This window comes from Panthera pardus, unplaced genomic scaffold (genome assembly GCF_024362965.1).
Source record: "Panthera pardus isolate Hobbes unplaced genomic scaffold, ASM2436296v1 HiC_scaffold_21, whole genome shotgun sequence".
In the NCBI taxonomy this organism is placed as follows: domain Eukaryota; kingdom Metazoa; phylum Chordata; class Mammalia; order Carnivora; family Felidae; genus Panthera; species Panthera pardus.
In genome coordinates, this window is record NW_026526777.1 from 57854649 (window position 1) to 57876088 (window position 21440).

Below are 21440 nucleotides of genomic sequence, written 5' to 3' on the forward strand. Positions count from 1 at the left end.
TTAGATTTATTAAAGACCATAATGCAATCATTTATTGGAGAAGGAAACAAAAAGCAAGAGAAGAAAAATTAAGAACAGTTTTATAATGTTTTGGGGGAAAAAACAGCTTCATCGTCCGCAAAATTCTTTCCCTTTGAGATGCATTAGCAAAAAAAAAGAAACACTTGTATGAAACAGAATCTCAAGGTAGGAAAAGTAGCAGACAAGAATATATTTTTGGATTTAAAAAACTCAGTTATGCAATCAGCAGCATTCAAAATTAGTTGAGTATCTCTATACAATTGCAAAAATCGATTCATGTTTTAACAAAGTGTTTTAAAAGCTCAAGGTATTACAACAGGCACAATGTTCTGAAGGCATGTAAATTATCCACGGGCTTTGAACATCTTTATCCCCAACTTCACAATCAGAATTTACAAAAGCCACAAAAGATCAGAGCTGGGAGGATTTAACATTTTTCCTTTCGTTGTTCAAAGTGGCAAAGTCAAGCAAACATTGAAAAAGGCAAAACAAACACTCTTCACAGCAGAAGGACCACGAAACTGGAAGTCAACTAGACTTCTCCTTTAGGGTGTCCAACAAATGCCAAGATTCACTTGTGCTTACAAGTAAAGGCTCACTAGCTGCAGCACGGAAGTTCAACAGACAGAGGACAACACTCTGCCCAGATACGTCTTTATTTGGTCTTCAAGGATACCTCACAAGGATGTTGAGGCCAGGCAGCCCCCTCAATCGGGGAATGTTTGTCCGCAAAGGTTTTTTGGTTACCTTGTGGTAAATACACACATCAGCATCAGCTGTTTACGACAACGCTGTGGACTGACTTTTCATTTCAAATAGCCCCATCTGGTCCTAGAGGACTACCTATCACCTGTCTAGTGAACTCGCTCTTGCCTGCTTTCAGCTCATCCCGTCCACAGAAAATGTTTTGTGCACTTCTCAGCCCATCATCAGCCTATCAGCTCCTGCTAGGAAGAATGGAATTGTATTTGGTCGGTGTGCATTAAACAAGGGCCCCGCGGCTCCCGTCTGCCTCACCGGGCTCTGCCCACAAGCTTTAGGGTCAGATCCCTGCCAGCCTGCCTGAGTTTTCGAGCTTCGTGAGGCCTTTCTGCACAACGAATCCCTGAGCAACCAAGAACAAAGCCTGGTGTAGCAGAGACTCGAAGTGTGGCCTGTGATAGAACTGGAAACAGCCCAGACGGGACTACACAGCCTATCCTGAAGGAACCGGGCTCAAATAAACCGCAAAACACTTTTTACTCGACTAAAAATGCTCCAGATCTCAGAATTTCCTAAAATTCATGAACTGTGACTTAGAAGGTACGTGATTTAAAGGCACGCGATTTAATCGCCCAAGTTTTTCAATAAGAATTTCCAAAAAGTCAAACATCCTACATTCTTTTGTTAATATCCTATCAAGAGTTTCAGATATAAATCTGTATTTAACTTCAGATGTAGGTCTGTTAGCTTTTTATAAACTGTTATCTGAGAAAAACTACAGGACATCTTAAAACACCCAAAACATTTTGTAGGTTTTAAAAATCAAGAAAACTATGCCAAAAATCTACAAACATGGGTTTTCTTCATTGGCTGAAAATGAAAATGAGCATTTCATTTGCTGAAAAGGAGGTCCAGGACGGGTTGTAAACTTGTAACTAATTTGTAACCCTGCAGCTGACTCTGGTTGGGTGTTGTCGGAGGGAAGAGGTGAGGCAGCCAGCCCCGGTGTGGGCTGCCCCACAGAAAAGGGAACCCACCGCCACGGGAACCCGAGGGCTGAGTTCAGTTTCCTAACTCAGTCCCCCAAGGGACACACGGCCACACCTGTCACGCTCCTGGAGCTCTCAAAAGCAGAAGCAGCCAAACCAGTTATCTCCCATACCCTGTTCCCAGGGTGTGCCTTACTTCTTCATCACGTTTTCTAATGGAAGTATCCAAAGTAATTGATTTAGATGCATCTCATGGTTTGATTTCCTGCTCCCTGAGCGCACCCTGATTGGGGTGGGAGGGAGGGGGCCCTCAGAAGGATACCCCACGAAGTCCCCATACAACGAGGGAGAGAGGCTCTGAGCACCGAGATCAGCAGCCCAGTGGAAATGCACAAGTGGGGACGGTGTCCCACTTTCCCAGGGAACAGCCAGCCGGGCCCAGGCAGCAGTGGCCAGGGAGGGACACGGCCACACACACGATCTGGCAGCCAGAGCTGCCTGTGAGCACTGTCGGTGGGCAGAAGGGAAACCTCCTAGGTGGTGAGACGGGTGGCAGGGGGTCCAACGGCAGGCTCCGACGGTGGGGGGACGGCTGTCCAGCCTTGGGGAGCAGAGGGAAGAGCACTGGGGGCACTGCTCCCATGCAGCTGGAGGCACCCCCTTGGGGAGCATACTTCCCAGGAGCAAAAAAAAGTCACCTCAATGGTTCCCTTCGTTCCAAAAATGCAACGACCTCTGCTTCCCCCAGCGGTGAACAGGCAGGACAGCGGGCAGGGAAGCCAAGACGGCCGCCAGCCTGCCGGCCACGGGGTCCGAACTCTAATTCCCCACTCACCCCCCTCCCCAACGAGGGTGCTTACAACCAGAACTGTTGCCTGGTTACAGATTTCAGCGGATCTGACATGGATTTCTTCCTCCCACAGTGCAGTGGGCAGAAACAAGTAGGGAAAACCAAAGGGGGAGGTGGCAGAAAGGAAATGCAGGAGTCTGGAAGATTCTGAAAGACGGGATCATCCAAAAGCTGCCGACACTGTCCAGACGGAGCTGTGTGCGCGCCAACCGATCGCACGCCACACGTTAGGGCAAAGCAGGTGCTTTAATGAAAGAACCCGCGCCCTCTACTGGTGAGACCTGGAGGGACCACTGCCCTGAGGCTATTCCCTCTCTTCGGTGCCGGAAACAGGGCCACGAACCTGCAAAGTCACTGCGAATATTACAGGAGACAATGCATGGCCACGTCTACTGTGCTAGACATAATGCTAGATAAATATTTTCTTAGATAAGTTAGCCGTCAGGGACATTCATCCCGTCCCCTTCAAAGGTCACCTGTTATCTCTGGGACTAAGTAATAATACCTTCCTTTCACAGAGATATCCTGTACCTATCCTGGGCCCCGGGCTAAGCACCTGATACACAGCTCACTGATGTACTACGATGATCCAGCGGGAACTGTTATCTCCTTTGTTTCTAAACAGATAAGCAAAGTGAGGAACGGAGCTCAAGTAACTTGTTCAACCTGACACCTGCATGTGACTGAGTCACAACACACACAGACCCGTTGGCCGTTAAAGCCCACATCCGTCACCACCAAGCTACACAGCCCTGGTGACATCTCAAAGGGTGTCTCGACCTCGTGTCCCACAAAGTCCAGTCCAGACATTGAAAAGGGTCACAGGGATCAGCCTTTTAGTTACTCCAGGCTGGTTGGAGCCCGTAGAGACAGGCTAGCCTCACATCAGCTCCGAAGAGAGGGAACAATGGACACTCCTGACCTCTTCTGGGCCCCTTCCTGGAGCACTTCTGAGATCTGAGCGACCTCCTGGAGCCGCCTCAGACGTGCAAGAGCTCCACAAAAGCCAGAAGGTAGCACATAACTTCCCTTTCTGGCTGAAGGCAGGTTAGGGACCTCGGGATAAAACAGGGTGCCCTCCACAGCCTAGAGAGGACTGGGTAAGACCGGCTCCCTCACTCTGGCCCTATCGGGCCAGCTCATACCTCCCAGCTCGGAGGAAAACGCTAGCAGCTCTGAGGTCTCAGCTTCTCAGCTGCAACAGGAGAAAGAATTTAGCAATTGGCCACAAGCAAGGAGGCCACGAGTGGACATCACAGCCTCTGGTTTGGAGGTCCCGGAGCCAGAACCCGAGTGGACTAGCCAGACCTGGGTAGAGAACAGAAAGGCGACCCCAAAGACACTTCACTTGTGGGCTTGCTTTAGAGGCCCTGCAATGCCAAGAACTCTGGCCATCAAGGCAGGGTATTTATGATGGTCAGGCAGCAAGGAGGAACTGAAAGGGCACACAAAGGAACAACGGAGATCCCACGGATCCAGAAGGAAGCTTCCCCAAAGGGAGGCTGGGCAGGAGGCAGTGCAGTGACGTAAAGAGAACGGGACCGGAAATGGCACGGGCTTCGCTGGTGAAAACAGAACAGGCAAAACAGTTAGAGGAGGCACCTCCAGAGCCACACTGGGAAACGCGGGGTCGTGGAGGAGACTGGAGCTGGGGCACCCAGGCTCCGGGCCCAGTTCTGCCACCGGCTGTGGCTTTAGGGAAATCTGCTAACCTCTCTGGGCCTGCTTTCCTGGACTGCCCAGTGACAGAGCCATCACCTCCTTGTCACCGGGCTCTCGTGAGGACCAGACGAAGCCCAGGGGACAATGCACCCTGTGTGTAGACGGGGCCAGCAACGGAACCACCCGACGGTCCACGGCGTCCCGCCCCGGTGTCTGCGGCTGGGGCTCGAGTGCAAACACTGGCACTTGTTTAAAGGTCACTGGGCAGGCGTGCCTCCTTCCTGCGGGCCCCACAGTGGGGCTCTGTCTTCCCACCCACTCACCCCTGGCCCCATTCCAGGGCAGAATGGAAAATGGGATCAGTTTAAAAGCGACATTTATAAATAATGGAAAAAAAACCAAAAAATACAGTAGGGAGCAGCGAGAGTTTTCACCTCCTGTCAGCTCTCGTGCAAAAGCAAACCGTGTGTGTTCTGTCGCAGCTCTGTCCCCAGTCTAGTTCTAAGAGGTCATGAGGAAAGATTGGGGGGGTGGGGTAAGGGGGAGAAAGGAAACCTCAAGAGAAAAAGAGTATGCACTGAAATATCATCGTCAGGTGTGGAATCAGAAGACCAAGAAGGCTGACGTTCAGATTTGAAAACAACACGTGTCACCAAAAAGTGCTCCTTTTCCAGGTCACTCCATGGCCAGGCCTTCCACGGGTTTGTATACAGAGGTCACCGCAGAGAACCACTGGTTCCCAGACCCCAGACCAGAAGCACGTCCACACTGTGTGAGGCGGCGGCGGTCGGGGAGGATGGTCTCCACGCTGAGGGCAAGTCTACCAAGTCCCCGTTGACCCCCAAACTCTGTCCCTTATTGTCGCACCCCTGCCTTCTCTGATGGCGCTGCCTGTCGTCCCATGGGGATCACTGGCTCCCCAAGGCTTATCTGCTGCTGCTTAACGAGGTTTTTATTTACGAGACTCCAGGGGAACACCGTCCAAAGAGGAAACAGGTGCATGAGGAATATTCTACTCCCTAAGATCCAGAACCCATCTCTCACACCGTGCTATAGACGTTTGGGTCTGCGAAACCAACACCGCCTCCAAAAGCAGCCCTCCAATGTTCGGCTCACAAGCAACACGCGGCTGCGAGAGAAAAGGCACGTGTCTGCAAGAGGTTTAGAAGGTATTTACAAAACCGTCCACCAGCTTCCGGGCATGGTGCCTTCTTCCAAAGCTTTGCAAAAACGGACCGTGGGTTATGCAAGACACACAGCAAAACACTTCTTCACGGCATCCCTAGGAGGAAAAGCACAGAGATAAATCAGAGGTCATCACCCCAAAGGCCCCGTAAGCGGTAAAGCCCCTCCTTTAGATTTCCAGGGTACCCAGAGTAGCACCCTGCGGAGCAGAAAGCACCTGCACTACGGGGTCAATCTACCTGGCACCAAACCTCACCTCCAAATTAGTGTTACTGTGGGCAAGTTATTTGTCTTGCTGAGTTTCAGATTCCTCATCTGTAACAGGGGGTGTCCCTCTCACCCTAAAGACCAGCCGCAGGAACGAATACACTGAACGGAGTAGGTATTTAATAACCGATAGCCATTCATGATAACCAAAGGAGAAGACAGGGGAAAAAGTAGAGATTATCAGAAACCAAGAGTTTAGGACTGTGTGTTTTAATAGCAACCAGAATCACTCTACGCGCTGAAAACATTAGATCAAATAGTCACCAGGGCCTTTCTTCGTGCTAAGCAAGCAGCAGAAACCTGCTAAGGGACAGCTGTCAGGAGCTCCCTAGCATAGGGGGCTCTCTGGAGTGACTGAGGGTGTATTAACCTGCTGTATTAGGCCTGCACCAGGCACTTACTCCTCAGAACTCAGTGTCCAGCGTGGAAGGAAAGAGTGGGTACCCAATTACTGTCCCAGCCCCACCAAACCCGGCTGTGTGCCAGGGCTCCCACCCCAGTCCCTCTGCTCTCCGCTGCCCCTACACCAAGGATACTGGGAGTCACGGAGGCAGGCAGGGGTAAGTGCATGCATTTGCATGAGCGGGCGCTGTGCCTTAATACAAAGATAATTTCTAGAGCTGCACTTCTTAAGATATGTTCTGTCCTGTAGTCCTGGGAGATGCTCTGCACAAGAAAGGGTTTTACGACCAAGTAAGATCCCTCATGGCAGCTGACAACACACACAACATATTCAAGGACCTGGAACGCCCACCTAATTTTGCTTAACCTCTACCCAAACGTATCTGACCACAGAAGCCTTTTCCACCACATAACCACTATTTCTGTGGAACACTGTGGGAGCGCAGGGCCTCTCTCTGTGATTCCTGCCCTACTAGTCAGCACACGAAATTCACTGCTACAAGTAGCTTTCTATCATTCGGTCCATCACTTGTGCCTAAGCTCCAGAAATGCCGATCCAGGTCAAGTCTGCAACCCTTGAAGAACGGCACCACGCAGGCCCAGCTTCGTGGGTAAGAGACGTGTAGAGTTGCACCGGGCCGCCTACTTCAAAGGTTCCACGCCTAGGTTAACGCCCTGTGGTTGCCATCGTGAAGTCCTCCGTCATTTTTTTAACAAGGAGCCCACATTTATATTTCGCACCGGGCCCTGCAAACTAGGCTACTGGTCCGGGCACGATGACACATTCACCCTGTTGGCAAGCTGATAAATACCTCACTAGAGGCTCAGGCTTATTTCATGCAAAAACCTAGTTTCCCAAGACAGCCCCCCATCTCCCCGAACCGGCTGGGTCAGCAGGCTGAATCTTCCTGTTATTCCCCTAGAACCCGCTCCCGAGCCACACGGCTGCCCTTGCGTTGATGGACTTGTGAACCTCTCGTCGGACACCCCCCGGCGTCTTCAAATCCCTGTCGACAGCACACTCAGAATGCGTGAAGACGCAGGGCTGCTCTCCCTCCTTCCCCGCTCCCATGCGATTTTTCTTCTCCACGGTTAAGGAAAAACCTTCTTTTTTTAGTTGACAGGTGGTGACAGAGATGAGTGGAGATCGAATGGTTGCAGGAGAACAGAGTCAGGCAAAGATCACAGTTTTGAGAGGCCCATGGCTGAAGGGCCAATTGAAGGCGGTGTGGAAGCTGGAAGGGGGGGGTGGTGATCTGGTCCGACGCTCTGCTTATCCACTGAGTCCACTAAGGCCAGAGGGGTCCAGCAAGTTGCCCGAGGTCACACTGCTACTTAGGAAACCCTGGTCCTCCGAGAACTGGCCCTGCTTATTTTCCGTCTGTAAACTCTTCTCAGACACTCTCAATGACACCGCGAGAAAACGGGCATGAGTTTAGATGCCTCCCCCTCTTCCTCGGTGATATTAAAGTGACATTCCCCTTGCAAATCTCCGCAAAGCTGCAAGTTACAAAGAGTGATCGTGTGCACCAACACACTCTGTGTCACAGGAGAATGTTCACGCCACCGGAACTGGTGGTCCTGGGTCAGCGCCTGTTGTCCCTGAAACATGGGGGAGCGGGGTGGAGAGGACCCTCGGCTTCCTAATCTACAAAACAGGTATATGACATTTACCTGTTTGTCTCAAAGAATTTCAATGAAGGTGATATGTGCTCTCTGAAAGCGCTCTGAACTAAACGCCCTTCGCGAACATACCATCAGCCCCAAGGGACGGAAGTTACGGTCCGAAATACAGTCCGTCTTACCTTGCATATGGAATGAAGGAAAGGCTATACCTGCAACGAAAACAAACACAAGTGGAAATTAGACGGAGGGAGTGGAAGATCGCACACTGGGAGGAACGGGCCCTAAGCTGTGACCCTCTCCCTCCCCAGCGTGCAGGCCGCACACACGCACACGCACGCTCACACCCACACGTGAACGCGAGCTGTGCCACACGTTCAGGTGGGGAGGGAGGTAGGGTCGTCTGTGGCCAGAGAAGAAGGGCAGAAGACCCACGTGGAAGCAACCCTGTCCCCTCAGCCTCACAAGGTCACTGCTGTAACCAAATGAGCCAGCAGATCCCACATATCCAGGTGGTACAGAGCCCTATTCTGAAACAGTACCAAATAAAACCCTGATCACTTGTCCTCTAATATTTACAAATCCTCGACAGAGTGTAACTGACAGGGATAATTTTCTGCTCTGTTGCTATTAAGCTTGAAAGAAAAGAGAACAGAAAGAAAAAAAACCCACGACCAACTGCTCAACGGATAAAAACATAAGCAAGCTATGCTATGATTCTTCGAGAGCCCAGTGGGCTCAGCCCCTTCTGAGAGGAGGACCCTGCAGGGAGGAGGCAACAACCCTAACGGACCAGGCCCGTGTGTCAGGCAGGGAGTGAGTTGGTCGGCCCGCAAAGAGCACAACACCGTCGGTCCTGGCAGGGATATGGCCACCTGCCTGAGCCCATATGAATGCTGAGCCTCTGAAAACTGGATTCGAATTCAGTCTATCAGAAAGGCAAGTGCGTGTGGGTACCAGTTTCGGCCCCCAGAAGAAACCACAATAAAACATAAGTCATGAAACCTGACCCTTTCGGCACCTACTCCCAGAACGTGTCATTAAAAATCAGGCCATCGTTCTTCTCATACTCCCCGTACACGGAAGCTCGTTCACTTGTGGACACAGCAAATCCCAAAAAGCATTTGGGAAGTCTATTTATTCAGAAGTCCAAAATCACGAAAGGGAGGGACGGGTGCTCAGCTTGCGGTCTGGCGAGCAGGGGCACAGCCATTCCGCGGCCCTGGCCCCTTTGCCCTAGAGCAAACCCTCTTACTTTCCCAAGTGGATCAGCACACCATAGAAACTGCTGAGGCAGGCATGAATCATCCCCTGACAAACTCCGGGAGTACTACAGAAACGTCTCAGAAGCCATCGATTCCACCACCCTCTCCCTCCGATGTTGGGCCCGTCTGAAAGGGCCCGAACCTGCAGCCCCACCACCGGCCCCCAATAACGGGGTCTCCAGCGCCCGATCACCGTGCGTGGCTCTTGAGCGACAGCACCCCGGCCTTGCCAACCGGCCTCCGGTGCACATGCTGGTCCCACCGCCCACAGCCGCGTGGCTTTCCATTTCACCATTCACCTCCTGCTGACAATTCCCTCTTTGTGCTTCTGCTGAATGATTCATTCCATCACAAACGTAACATCACGACTTCGGTACCGCTCTCCTTTCCTTCGATGTCTCCCTGACTCACAAGCCTCCTCCTACCAGCCCCTGTAACGCTTCATCGTCCTTGCTCTGACCGGACATAAGTGACTGAGTCACATTTATCACATCTCAAAATCAACCGTGAGCCCCGCACAAAAATGCCGCACCGGGCAAATGATCGGCCTCCCCTGGCCACCCAAGACCACTAACGCCACCTGTTGGCTCCGGGGCCTGACTTCACTTGCACCACGGAGAATCCTTAAGTTGAAAAGTGTCTGTGTCTCTCTCTTCTCCTACCCACACCACGTGGAGCTTAATCTCCTTCAGCTGCACTAGTCAGAGATGGAGGTGGGAGGGGGCTACGTAAAACAGCACTTACCACGTCAGGGCCAAGGACTGCAAAATGCAGAAGATGAGAGCGAGCCCCTTGTTATGCCACTGAAAGAAAACAACGGTTACCGCACAGTGCGTGACGAGGGGCATAAACCGGAAAGGGCCAGGGAAATTAAAATACACACTCACCCAGAAGGCAGAACACAGGGTGAGTGTAAAACACAGCTAGAGAGAGAGGGAAAACACGAATTAATACAGCAACAACACGGAGAAAAATACTGTTAAGACTTCACCGTTGGCAAACGTTAACGATGCTTCTCCCGCTGCAGTGACCCGATTCCGTGATGATCATGGCAACCGAAGGCACCCTTCATTGCAAAGCACTGGACCCACGTGGAGGCTTGCGAGTTACCCACATTTGGCAGAAGAGTTAAAATCCCCAGGAAACGAAACCGGCCAGTAAGAACTGATGTGGATTAAAAAGAACTGAATTGGGGCACCTGGGTGGCTCAGTCGGTTGAGCGTCCGACTTCAGCTCAGGTCGTGATCTCGCGGTCTGTGAGTTCAGGCCCCTTGTCAGGCTCTGTGCTGACAGCTCAGAGCCTGGAGCCTGGTTCGGATTCTGGGTCTCCCTCTCTCTCTGCCCCTGCCCTGCTGTGCTGTCGCTCTCTCTCTCAAAAATAAATAAACATTAAAAAAAAATTTAAGGGGAGTCTGGGTGGCTCAGTCGGTTAAGCGTCCGACTTCGGCTCAGGTTGTGATCTCGTGGTCCGTGAGTTCGAGCTCAGAGCCTGGAGCCTGTTTCAGGTTCTGTGTCTCCCTCTCTCTGACCCTCCCCCGTTCATGCTCTGTCTCAAAAATAAACATTAAAAAATTTTTTTTTTTTTTTTTTTTTTTTTTTTTTAAAGAAAGAAAGCAAGCAACAAGCAGACCCGTGTCAGAAAAACGGATGAATGGGGCCACTGAGCAGCTCAGGCAGTTAAGCGTCTGACTCTTGATTTCCTAATTACCGCTCAGGTCACAATCTCATCATTCGCGAGATGGAAACCCACATGGGGCTCTGTGCTGACAACCCAGGGCCTGCTTGGGATTCTCTCTCTGCCCTTGCCCCCGCCCCCACACTCTCTCTCTCTTTCCGGGTTCTTCCCGCTAAGCTCTGCCTGTGCGTGGCTTCCCCCGTCCCCAGGAGAGTGTCCCAGCTCTCTTACTACCACATCAGTCTGGCCAATTTCACAATCCCTCTGGGGTGCAGAGCCGGCAGGACCCTAACACCAACTGCAACAGCAAGGGGGTAATTATCAGACACCGAATTCTCCCTGTGTGACGGTGGCTACCAGCATCAGGCAGTAAGTCAAGACGAAAGGAAAACGAAAAGCGGTCTTTAGGTTTAAGACAAGAAAAATCCCATACGGCGGAAATAAAAACGGCCATTTGACAAGCGCAGCTAAAAGGCAGACCTTACCAGCACCATGACAGTCGCAATCAGGCGCGTCGGCTCGAACATTCGCTTCAGCTGTTTCATGGGCCCCATGAGGAAGACGGTGCTAAGAGGGAAACGTACACACGCCTTCAGCCCAGAACGGAACCCCAAGCTGCCCCCCATCCCCTCCCCCAAGGTGACTGGCGGTAATCACAGCAGTCAGAGCAGCCGACGTGTGGGGGCACCTGGGGGGCTCGGTCGGCTAAGCGTCCGACTTCAGCTCGGGTCATGATCTCGCGGTCCGTGAGTTCGAACCCCGGGTCGGGCTCTGTGCTGACACCTCTCTCCGCCCCTCCCTCACTTGCACTCTGTCTCTGTCTCTCACATGCCATCATGTGAAAAGTTCTCACTACATGCCAAGTGCTGTGCTTAAGGACCTCAGGTGCATCACTGTCACGGAATCCTTCACCAACTGTGGGGCTGACGACAGGAAAGCATCGTACTTACTTGGCAGATGACAAAACTGAATGGCGGAAGGATCTGTTACCTATCCAGGCTCCCCCCCACCCCAACCCCAGCGCATCAGGCAGTAAGTGCCTGGAGGTCTGTCGCAGCCACCAGGTCAGAGGACCCCTCTAAGGGGTGCTGCCTTGCCTCCTTACCGTCCTACCCATGGAAACAAATGAACAAACCAAACACTCGGGTACTTTTAAAAAGAAAAACCACAGGGATGCCTCGGTGGCTCAGTCCGTTGAGCGGCCGACTCTTAATATGGGCTCAGGTCATGATCTCAGGGTTGGGAGATCGAGCCCTGGGTCGGGCTCTGCACTGAACATGGAGCCTGCTTCAGATATTATTTCTCTCTCCCTCTGCCCCTCTCCCCTGCTTGCTCTCTCTAAAAGAAAAAAGAAAAAAAAAAAAAAAAAGAAAGCCACATCTGACAGGTGGAGGTTGTTTAGGTTAAAAAGTAGCACCTTTCATTTTCTTTCATAATCTGCAGAGAATAATTCTACAGGTGGTATCATCTATTATTTGTTCAATGTTTGCTAGATGCCAGATAGGACATCCCCGACCTCATTCCATCCCTCAGCAACTATGTGAATTAGGTGTTATAACACTTATTTTCAGAGATGAGAAAACGAAGCTTAGAAAGGCTAACTTACTTATCCACAATCTCACAGTTAGGAACTTCAAGAGCTGGCATTCAAACCCCCATCTACTGGATCCAAAGCTCCAAAAGAAATCCCTAGTGTGCTTTCAGGAGGAGTGGAACTTGAGAGATGGCCTGTGAGAGGAACCACACGCAGACCCTCATGCCTAACCCCTGAGGGTCATATCTGTCACGTGTCTGGGTTCCTGGCAGAAATGCCCCATGTGGCGTCACCCTGGGGAGTAATTGGTATTAACCAGTGTTTAACAAGCCAACCGGCAGATAACATTAGCTACTGGGTGATGGTAAAACAACAAATTTAAAACATAGGTCTATGTCTCTGTAAACTGCCAGTAACTTTCAACCTGAATTCATAGCTGTGCTCTTTCTTTTTTCAATGTTTTATTTATTTTTGAGAGAGAGAGAAAGAGGGAGGGACGGAGAGGGAGACACAGAATCCGAAGACAGGCTCCAGGCTCTGAGCTAGCTGTCAGCACAGAGCCCGACGCGGGGCTCGAACCCACGAACCGCGAGATCATGACCTGAGCCAAAGTCGGATGCTCAACCGACTGGGCCACCCAGGCGCCCCACATAGTTTCACTCTTAAGTCAGGTATTTTAGCCAACACTGAACAAGGAGAGCCAAGGCTGGCATTCAAAATTAAGTGCAGCATACCTACGAAAATATAACACATTATAGGCAAAGCCATAAACTCCTAGCCACACCCCGGAAATAATCATCGGCTCCCTTTGCTACTTCTGCAGGCAGTGAAGAGCTGACCCCATTAGGGTTTGCTAAATAGTTCTGGACTAACAACACACTCCTTCCTGTATTTATGGTCAATCTGTAGACTACATTACAGCCGACGCTGTCTGCCCAGAGCAAAACCCTCCAAAAGTTAGTATGTGAGAGAGCTTTAGAGACGAGATTAGACACCTCGGCGAGCCAGCGTTTTACTCTCTTAGGCCTTCATAAAGTAAGCTCTTAGAAGGTAACCAGAGTCAAAGACTCACTCATTTGGTTAACATTTCTGGCTAAAACCAAAACTAGGTCTGGGAACAATTAGGGACGGACAGTTAAGACAGAGGCAGCCCTTGTCAAGTGGCTTAGAGACTTTTAACAAGCCAGTGTAATAAAATGCTATCCGTGCTGTCGTGTCAATATACCTCATATGTATAAGAGGTTCGGATTGAACCCCATATGAAAGAAGAGGTCATTGATTCCGGGTGGGGTGGGGAGAGGTCACAAGGAGAAAGAAGTTTTGAAGGAGCGGAGACTTTTGAGCAAAGTCTTGACAAGCGAGCAAAAGGATGGGGGTGGGGCACAGAGAGGGAGAGACAGACGGCGCGGCACTCCAGGCAGAGAAATTAGCCCCAGAATGGGCACAAAGAAGTTTGGGGAAATTGCAAGAAGGTCAGCCTGGCTGGGGAGTGGAAGTGGGTGAAGACACATCTCGAAGGGCCCCTCCTGCATGCACACACCTGTGCCGGAAATGAGGCACCACTACAGACAGTTAGGCAGGGAGATCACTGAATGGCTCTACAGCTCTGTGGAAAATGGCCTGGGAGGGACAATAAAGGAGGCAGAGAAGCCAGCAGAGGAATCCTGTAGGAGTTCAGACGGGAAGTGATGCGGGCCAGAGCTAAGAGCAGCACGGGGGTCACCACATCCAAGAAGCCTTCCCTGGCTCCCTGGGTCAGATGATGGCACCTGCCCCTCCCTGAGCACCCCCTTTCTCCATGCCCTATTATGTTACCAGTTCATGTCCGCCTGGCTGGCCAGTGAGCTCCACTGTGGGAGGACCCAATCCACACTTGTCTTTGAGAGCTCAGAGCCCAGCCCAGGGTGTGATCAGGGCTTACTCACTGAGCACGTGAATCGATCAGTCAGGGACAATAGCCACGGGACCAAGAAGGAGCCAATAAGACGTTGGCACCAAGCCACGGTGAGTAATAACGGGGGCCGCGGCTTGGACACCTGGGACTCTGAGACCATTCACTGAGACGCAGGGGAAGGAGGAGGGAGAGGAAAGGTCACAGAGTTCAGGCTCCAGGAGGACCATATAGTCAGGCCCGCACTCCCAGCTCAGAGCAGGACTGTTGCTCTCAGCCCGAAGGTGTGGCTGAAGCGTGAACTGCACTTGACCTGGGGTATCTGGGCACCTGCAGCGTGCAGAATGGGCTGCCCTGACCTCAGGCGCCAAGAGCCAGGTGCGAGATGGTGTTCAGCGGGCAGAATAGTAATACAGCCCATCTGCAGCCTCGGGCCCGCTGGGCCCTTGTAAAATCACCACTCAAGTCTCTGGCCGCAGCAGGCCAGGGTGCCGAGAGGGCTGTGCGGTCAACCCCGAAGAAACCATTCAATGGCTCCGTGCGCGGTTCCCTCAGACACAAGATCACAACAGTAACTATACCCCAGGGGACTTCAAAAATAAACTAACACACTGGGTGCTGTATGGAAACCAATTTGACGATAAATTATATTTAAAACACAAAAACAACAACAAAAAAAAACCAAAAATAAACTAAGATACCAAAGTATTCTATGGGCGTGATGTATATATATATTTTTTGGACGTGATGTATTTTAACGACCTCTTTTCCCACCAAATCCTTAGAACTACGAAAGCATCCTCCTTCTCCCTCGAGCACAATCCACACCCATTTTCCCATCCCGTGACCGGCTACACTTAGATTAGGAAAAAGAAACAAAAAAACTGTTACCTCCCAATCGATGCGATGTTACCAAAGGTGTAAAACACCGCGAAGAGGTACAGTCCCTTTCTGGGGACCCAGAGCAGAAGAGTTCCCTAGAAGATAAAGCACAGGGTGTTTGCACACAAGGACCCCCTCCTGCCACAGCCACACAAGCAAGAGCCCACGGAGAAACACGCGCTCCTCCCCGCCTTCCTCAGCACCTCCCAAACTCTCTCTCTTATCCACGCATCTCATGAAGCGCCAGAGAGAAAAGGCAGGGCACAGAAAGGGAAGACGACAGAGGGAAGGAGGGCCGGGGTGGAGAAAAACCAAGCGAGGAGAGGGACATCTCACCAGCAGTGAGCAGACAATTCCTGCAGCAAAACACGCAATGAAGCCTTTTATTCTGGTGCCCCAGCTTAACGAAGATGCCTCGACGACCTGAAATTTTCAAAAAAACTGATTACATACACATATATGCATATTATAGCACCAAAACCAAGGTGCATGTAATTATTTTTTTTGATGAGAGAGAGAGTGCAGGGGAGGGATACAGAGAGCATCCCAAGAAGGCTCTGCTCTACCGGCACAGAGCCCTATGTGGGGCTCGAACCCACAAACTGCCAGATCATGACCTGAGCAGAAAACAAGAGTCAGATGCTTAAAACCAGCTGAGCCCCCCCCCAGGCGCCCAGGAAGCACATAATTAGAGGTAGTGCGTGAGTCTGTACTGCGGAAGGCAGGAACAAAGAATCCGACTCACTCAGAGCTCCAAGAGCCCTCGGGAGTCATGGACTCCAGCTCGTTATCCATCCATGAATCTCCTCTCCAGCAGCACATGAGAAGTCACCGAGCCTCCCTCCGGATGAACATCTGCAGAGGTGGGAACTCTCTGCCTGCGGCACAAACCATTTCCCGCCCAGTGATGCAAGGCGGCAGACCCTAGAGCCGCCCAGGCAGGACGAGGTCAACTGGAAAGGCATGGACTCCACCAGGCAGGGGCCCAGGAAACGGGGACAAGACAGGGACAGGCGCTCAGGCAGTTGGGTCCGCTGGGCATCGTCTCCTGCATCAACCAGCCAAGCTTCGGCAGGAGCTGCTCCCAGCGGCACCTGAGACCTCGAAGGACTGAGGCTCTCGTCCGTGTCGGGCTCCCGGCTGAATGTATTCACTCCTGGCACACACAGGTATGCCGCAGGGTGCTGGCATCGGCCAAGTCACCCAAGGGTGAGACAAATCCCAGTTAATTCACGACTGCCCTACTCTTCTGACTCTCTGCTACCATGATTAGGCTCAAAGGATGCCAAAAACAACTCTGCTAAAACAGGGGAGCCTGCAGGTGGCTCCCCAGGGATCGCCCCCCGCCCCATGTCAAAGGGGACAGCCAAGCAGTCACGCCAGAGGCCTTCTGAGTCTGTCCACCCCATGAAAGTGGCCACCGCTGCTCCAAGCTGGGGACAGGCAGCTGCCACTCAGACCAAAGGTCCTGCCTCCTGCCCAACCACCCCAGCGTATTCACACAAGGTTCACCTCGCGTGGCCATCAGAGTCTCCATCCAGCAACGGGGTGGGGGGGGGGGGGAAGCGGCCAGCAGCATTTCCACCCGCTGATGGAGGAAGGAGCGGGTGGCAGAAGCTGCAAGGGTCACTAGACTGGCAACTCCTTCAACCGTGACTGCTCCCAACTCAGGAACCTGTTTTCAACCTGCTCTCCAAACTTCCTGTCAAACCAGAAGCTTGAAGAGAAGGACCAGATGCTCTTCCAGGTGTGGCCGGCATCGCTACAGAATGGCCTAACTTCCATTTGGGAGAAGGGGAGCATTCCAAGCAGTTCTGGTTTCTTCCTTCAGAAAGGAAAGGGACATGTTGGTTCCACAAGTCTCTCAAGCTGAATTTCCATCCAAATGTCACCCTACTGGGGAGCCTGGGTGGCTCAGTCAGTTAAGCATCTGACACTTGACCTCGGCTCATGGCATGACCTCACCATTTGTGAGTTCGAGCCCCGCGTCGGGCTCTGTGCTGGCAGCGTGGAGCCTGCTTGGGATTCTCTCTCCCTCTCTCTCTGCCCCTCCCCTGCTTGCGAGCATGCATGCCAGGGCTTTCTCTCCCTCTCTCAAAATAAGGGAAGAAAAACATTTTAACAAAAAGGCACCTGGATAGAATTTGCAGGCAATCTGCTCACAAGCTGTCTGGCAGTTAGAACAAAGGTCTCTTTGACTCTGGGATTGGGAAAAGAAAGGCTCTTGCCAAAATAAAGAAAAGCTAACAATTGTTGGAGGAAACCCGGCTGGTAACCAGAAGGTGAGAAAGGAATACTGATCATTCCTGTGCTTTCAAAGGTACCACTGCTTCCTTCCTCCTCCCTGGAATCCTTGATGGAAAACCTAAGACCTATACTTTTAGAAAGAAGCCCTCTGAAACTAAAGGTTGAAGGTGTATTTATGAAGGTGAGACATCAATTAAAAAACTCGTCGGGTAGCTTTTCGTGATTAGGCACTGCGGAGGAGTTTTTATTAATCACCTAGTTTCACATGTACAGAACTAGAACTTTCCGGCTGGGGAAACCGAGGCCCGCGGAATACACACCAAAAACGTAAAATGTTACTTTGCCTTCCACAAAGGAAAACAAGAGCGAAAAAGCTCTCGAAATAGGAAACGAACATTCTGTGCGGCTGCGCAGACCGCAGCTGGACGGGACCATCCCACGGGAACGGTCCCGCGAACACGCAGGCAGCCTCACGAGGTCCCGGGCGCCTGCAGCGTCTGTATGCAGACTGGGGGCCCAGAGACACAACACGGTTCGGCGGTGGAGACGGGCCACAACAACCAGAGGTGACCAAGGGCGGGGGGGGGGGGGCGGGGGGGAGGAGGGTCAGGCGCACAACTAAGGGCCGCCGCGCGGGGGCAGCGGGCAGGGGAGGCTGCGGGACCGTCGCCGGGCCCAGGCGACCTCCCCGACGCCGGCTCCCTCCGCCTGGCTCTCGGGGGCCCGCACGCCCTCCCGCCTGGCCCGGCCCCGGAGCCCGGGGAGGCCGGCGGGGCTGGGGGGCGAGCGGGTGGGGAACCCCGAGACGGCGCCTGCCCCCGCGGGCGTTCCCGCGGTTCTGCTCCGGCGCCGCCCTCCCGAGCGGGCCTGCGGGGCGGGGAACGCTCAGGGGGCGCCGGGCCCCAGCGCACCGCACAGGCCGACCGCCCGGAGCAGAGCGCCCGGCACCTGTGGCGGCGCAGGGCGGGGGCGCTGGACCCGCGCCCGGCCGACCGGGGGCAGGACGCACTCGGGCGGCGCTGCTTTCCAGGAAAGCCTGGAAAGGTTCCCGCTGGCCCGCAGCGGGCGCGCTCACCTCGGCCAGGCCGCCCCGGTCCTCGGTGTCCTGGCCGCTGAGCACCTTCTTCAGCTTGTCCATCCCGGGCCCGGTCGGCGCCGCGCAGCCCCGCTCGGCCGCCTGTTGCGCTCGAGTCGGCGGCTCTTCCGGGTGCCGGGCCCGCCGCCGCCGCCCGCCAACCACGGCGCGCCCCGCCCAGGTACCTGCCCACCTGGCGGCCGCCCGCGCAGGCGCCCCGCGGCTTTTGGGGCGGGGGCTGCGGCCGGGGGTAGGGGGCGGGCCGCTCGGGGGTTAAGGGCCGCCCAGCCTGGCTCTGCGACCAGGCGTCGCCCCGCGAAGCCAGCCGACTCCAACCCGCCGCCCTCGCGGCCCTCGTTCCTTCCGCGTTGATTGAGCACCTACAGCATACGGTGCACAATGCCAGATGTTTGACACACAGATGCAGAACTGGACCGACACCATCCCTGCCTTCAAGGACCTTTAGAGACCCCCCTCCTCTCCTGCCGGGAAGAGGAGGGAAGGAAGCACTTGGAGCTGGCTGTGTGACGGGAAGGGGGAGGAAAGCCGAATGTTGGACTTTGCAACGGAGCCAATTTTACTAGTTCTGCAATTAGGCGGGTAGTTTGGTAATGTCCGAGGAACATTCTCCACGAGCGTCTTAAACGTACCTTTCGCTCCCCTGTCTTCCCGGGGCTGCTGATTCATTCTTTTAGTTGGTCTGTCATTCACTCCAAAAAACATTTATTGAATTTCTATGCCAATGAAGAAATACGCAGTTCTGCTCTCCAAGTGGGTAAAGTTCCAGATGCCAGTCTGGATGAATGGATAAACACGATGTGGCATGTCTGTATAGAATGGAATATTACTCGGTGATCAGAAAGAATGAAATCTTACCATTTGCGACGTGGAAGGAACTAGAGGGTATTATGCTAAGTGAAATAAGTCAGTCAGAGAAAGACAAATGTCATATGATTTCACTCATGTGGAATTTAAGAAACAAAACAGGTGAACATAGGGGAAGGGAAGCAAACGTAAGATAAAAACGGAGAGGGAGACAAACCAGAAGAGACTCTTAAATGCAGAGAACAAACTGAGGATTGCTGGTGGGGTGTTGCTGGGTGGGGTGATGGCCTAACTGGGTGATGGGCATTAAGGAGGGCAATTGGGGGGTGTCTGGGTGGCTCAGATGGTTAAGCAACCGACATCGGCTCAGGTCATGATCTCATGGTTTGTGGGTTCAAGCCCCGCGTTGGGCTCTGTGCTGACAGGTCAGAGCCTGGCGTCTGCTTCCGATTCTGTGTCTCCCTCTCTCTCTGCCCCTCACCTGCTCTCTCTCTCTGTCTCTCTCTTTCTCTCTGAAAAAAAATGAATAGACATTAAAAAAATATTTAATATGCAATATATGACAAGGTGTAATGCATGTGTGTTGATATACACACGGGGAGAATTGTTCTTTTTTCTGTAATTACTGATGGTTTTCTGAAATGAAAAGAGTAGGATTTTTTTTTAAATATTCTTAGCAATGTTAAATATCTTGGTCTTCCTCAACTCTGTTCATGACGCCCTGACCTGACCCTTCTATGAGCTGCATACATGATCTGGTGATGTGGTCAAGGTACCAGGGGTCACACTGTGAAAACCATGTCTGTGACATCCATACGTCTGAGAACCACTGGTCCCATGGACCCCTCTCAACAACCAGCTCTTCTTGAGCTTTGTTTCATTTTTCCAAAGTGGGAATTTCTCAAGGCTGGGTTATCTGCCCTCTCTTCTCTCCCTTTCCACACTCACCTCCGGAAAGCTGATTCCTTTCAGGGTTTACAACACTTTTCTCCAATCCTTTACAGCTTGCAAAGTCCTTTCACTGGCGTCAGAGGATATAGGTTTGAGTCTAGACTCCTCCCTTTATTAGTTTTGGGACCGTGGGACATTTATTTAACCTTTCCAAGACTTGGTTTTTCTCATTTGTAAAAGGAGAGTAATAGTCATACCTACTCCTAGAGTTTTAGGGGGGAGTAGATGAGCTAATGAGTAGAAAATGCTTAGCATATTTTTTTTCGACAAATGCTGCCAGGACGGTGAATGTCCTCATACAACAGGATGACGTTGGACCTCCTTCTCTCACCATAAGCAAATGGACATCAGCTGGTGAATGGATGAATGAAGTGTGGTAACTCTATACAATGGAATATTATTCTGCAACGAAAAGGAGTGACATAATGTACACATGCTTCAACATGGATAAACCTTGGAAGCATGTTGCTAAGTGAAGGAAGGCACACATTAAAGACCACCTGTTCAGATTTCATATATGTGAGAGTTCCATAATGGGCAAATCCAAAGACAAAAAGCAGATGAGTGGTTTCCACAGTCTGGGGACAGAGGGTCACGGGAAGTAATAGCTAATGGATAGAGGGTTCCTCTGGGGGTGATGAAATGTTCTAAAATCAATCGTGGTGATGGTTGCACAACTCTGTGAAAACACCAAAACAAAACAAAACATTGAATTGTACACTTGGAGTGAATTTTATGGTATATACATTTCATGGCAATAAAGCTGCTGAAAACATGCTTAGCACAGTGCCTAATGGGTGTTTCCCAATCCATGAATGTTATTTATTAGAAAATGTAACAGATGTTCACTCTTCTCTTGCCCTAAATGTATCCGAGTTTGAACCCAAAATATTGGACTCCTAATTTATCTACAGAGCAGGGACCCATGTACAAGGTGACTCATCGTGACATTGCTTATAATACCTAAAGATTGGAAACAAGCCAGAAGTCCATCAGTGGGAGGAGTGGTTACGTAAATTATGATACATCCATTCGCAAGAATACAAGGCAGTCGTGAGAAAGAAAAGAATGAGGGGCACCTGGGTGGCTCTGTTAAGCGTCCGACTTCGGCTCAGGTCATGATCTTGCGGTTCGTGAGTTCAAGCCCCGCATCGAGCTCTACGCTGACAGCTCCGAGCCTGGAGCCTGCTTCAGATTCCGTCTCCCTCTCTCTCTACCCCTCCCCTGCTCATGCTCTATCTCTCTCTCAAAAGTAAATAAACATAAACAAAAATTTTTAAGAAAGAGAAGAATGAGGAAGCTTTTTATATATTGATATGAAACTATCTCTGAGATATGTTGTTAGGAGAAAAAAATCAGATCCAAACAAATAGGTAAAAGGTAGATAGGTAGAT

The 21440-nt window shown here is 51.8% G+C and overlaps 1 protein-coding gene and 1 long non-coding RNA gene across 2 annotated transcripts; one reads left to right on the forward strand and one right to left on the reverse strand.

Annotated features, from left to right (window-relative positions):
• On the reverse strand, positions 1 to 18441 carry SFT2D2 (SFT2 domain containing 2). Its single transcript, XM_019423896.2, has 8 exons — positions 18271 to 18441; positions 15285 to 15371; positions 14958 to 15043; positions 11127 to 11208; positions 9854 to 9889; positions 9711 to 9769; positions 7884 to 7913; positions 1 to 5506 (listed from the first exon to the last, which is right to left on the reverse strand). The coding sequence occupies exons 1-8, from the start codon at positions 18331 to 18333 to the stop codon at positions 5467 to 5469; spliced, it is 483 nt and encodes a 160-aa protein (XP_019279441.1). The 5' UTR covers positions 18334 to 18441; the 3' UTR covers positions 1 to 5466.
• Positions 17566 to 20854, forward strand: LOC109251912 (uncharacterized). The gene is made up of 2 exons (XR_002073762.2): positions 17566 to 17761; positions 20327 to 20854. It is a non-coding gene; the product is annotated as an uncharacterized LOC109251912 (long non-coding RNA).
• The last annotated feature ends 586 nt before the right edge of the window (positions 20855 to 21440 follow it).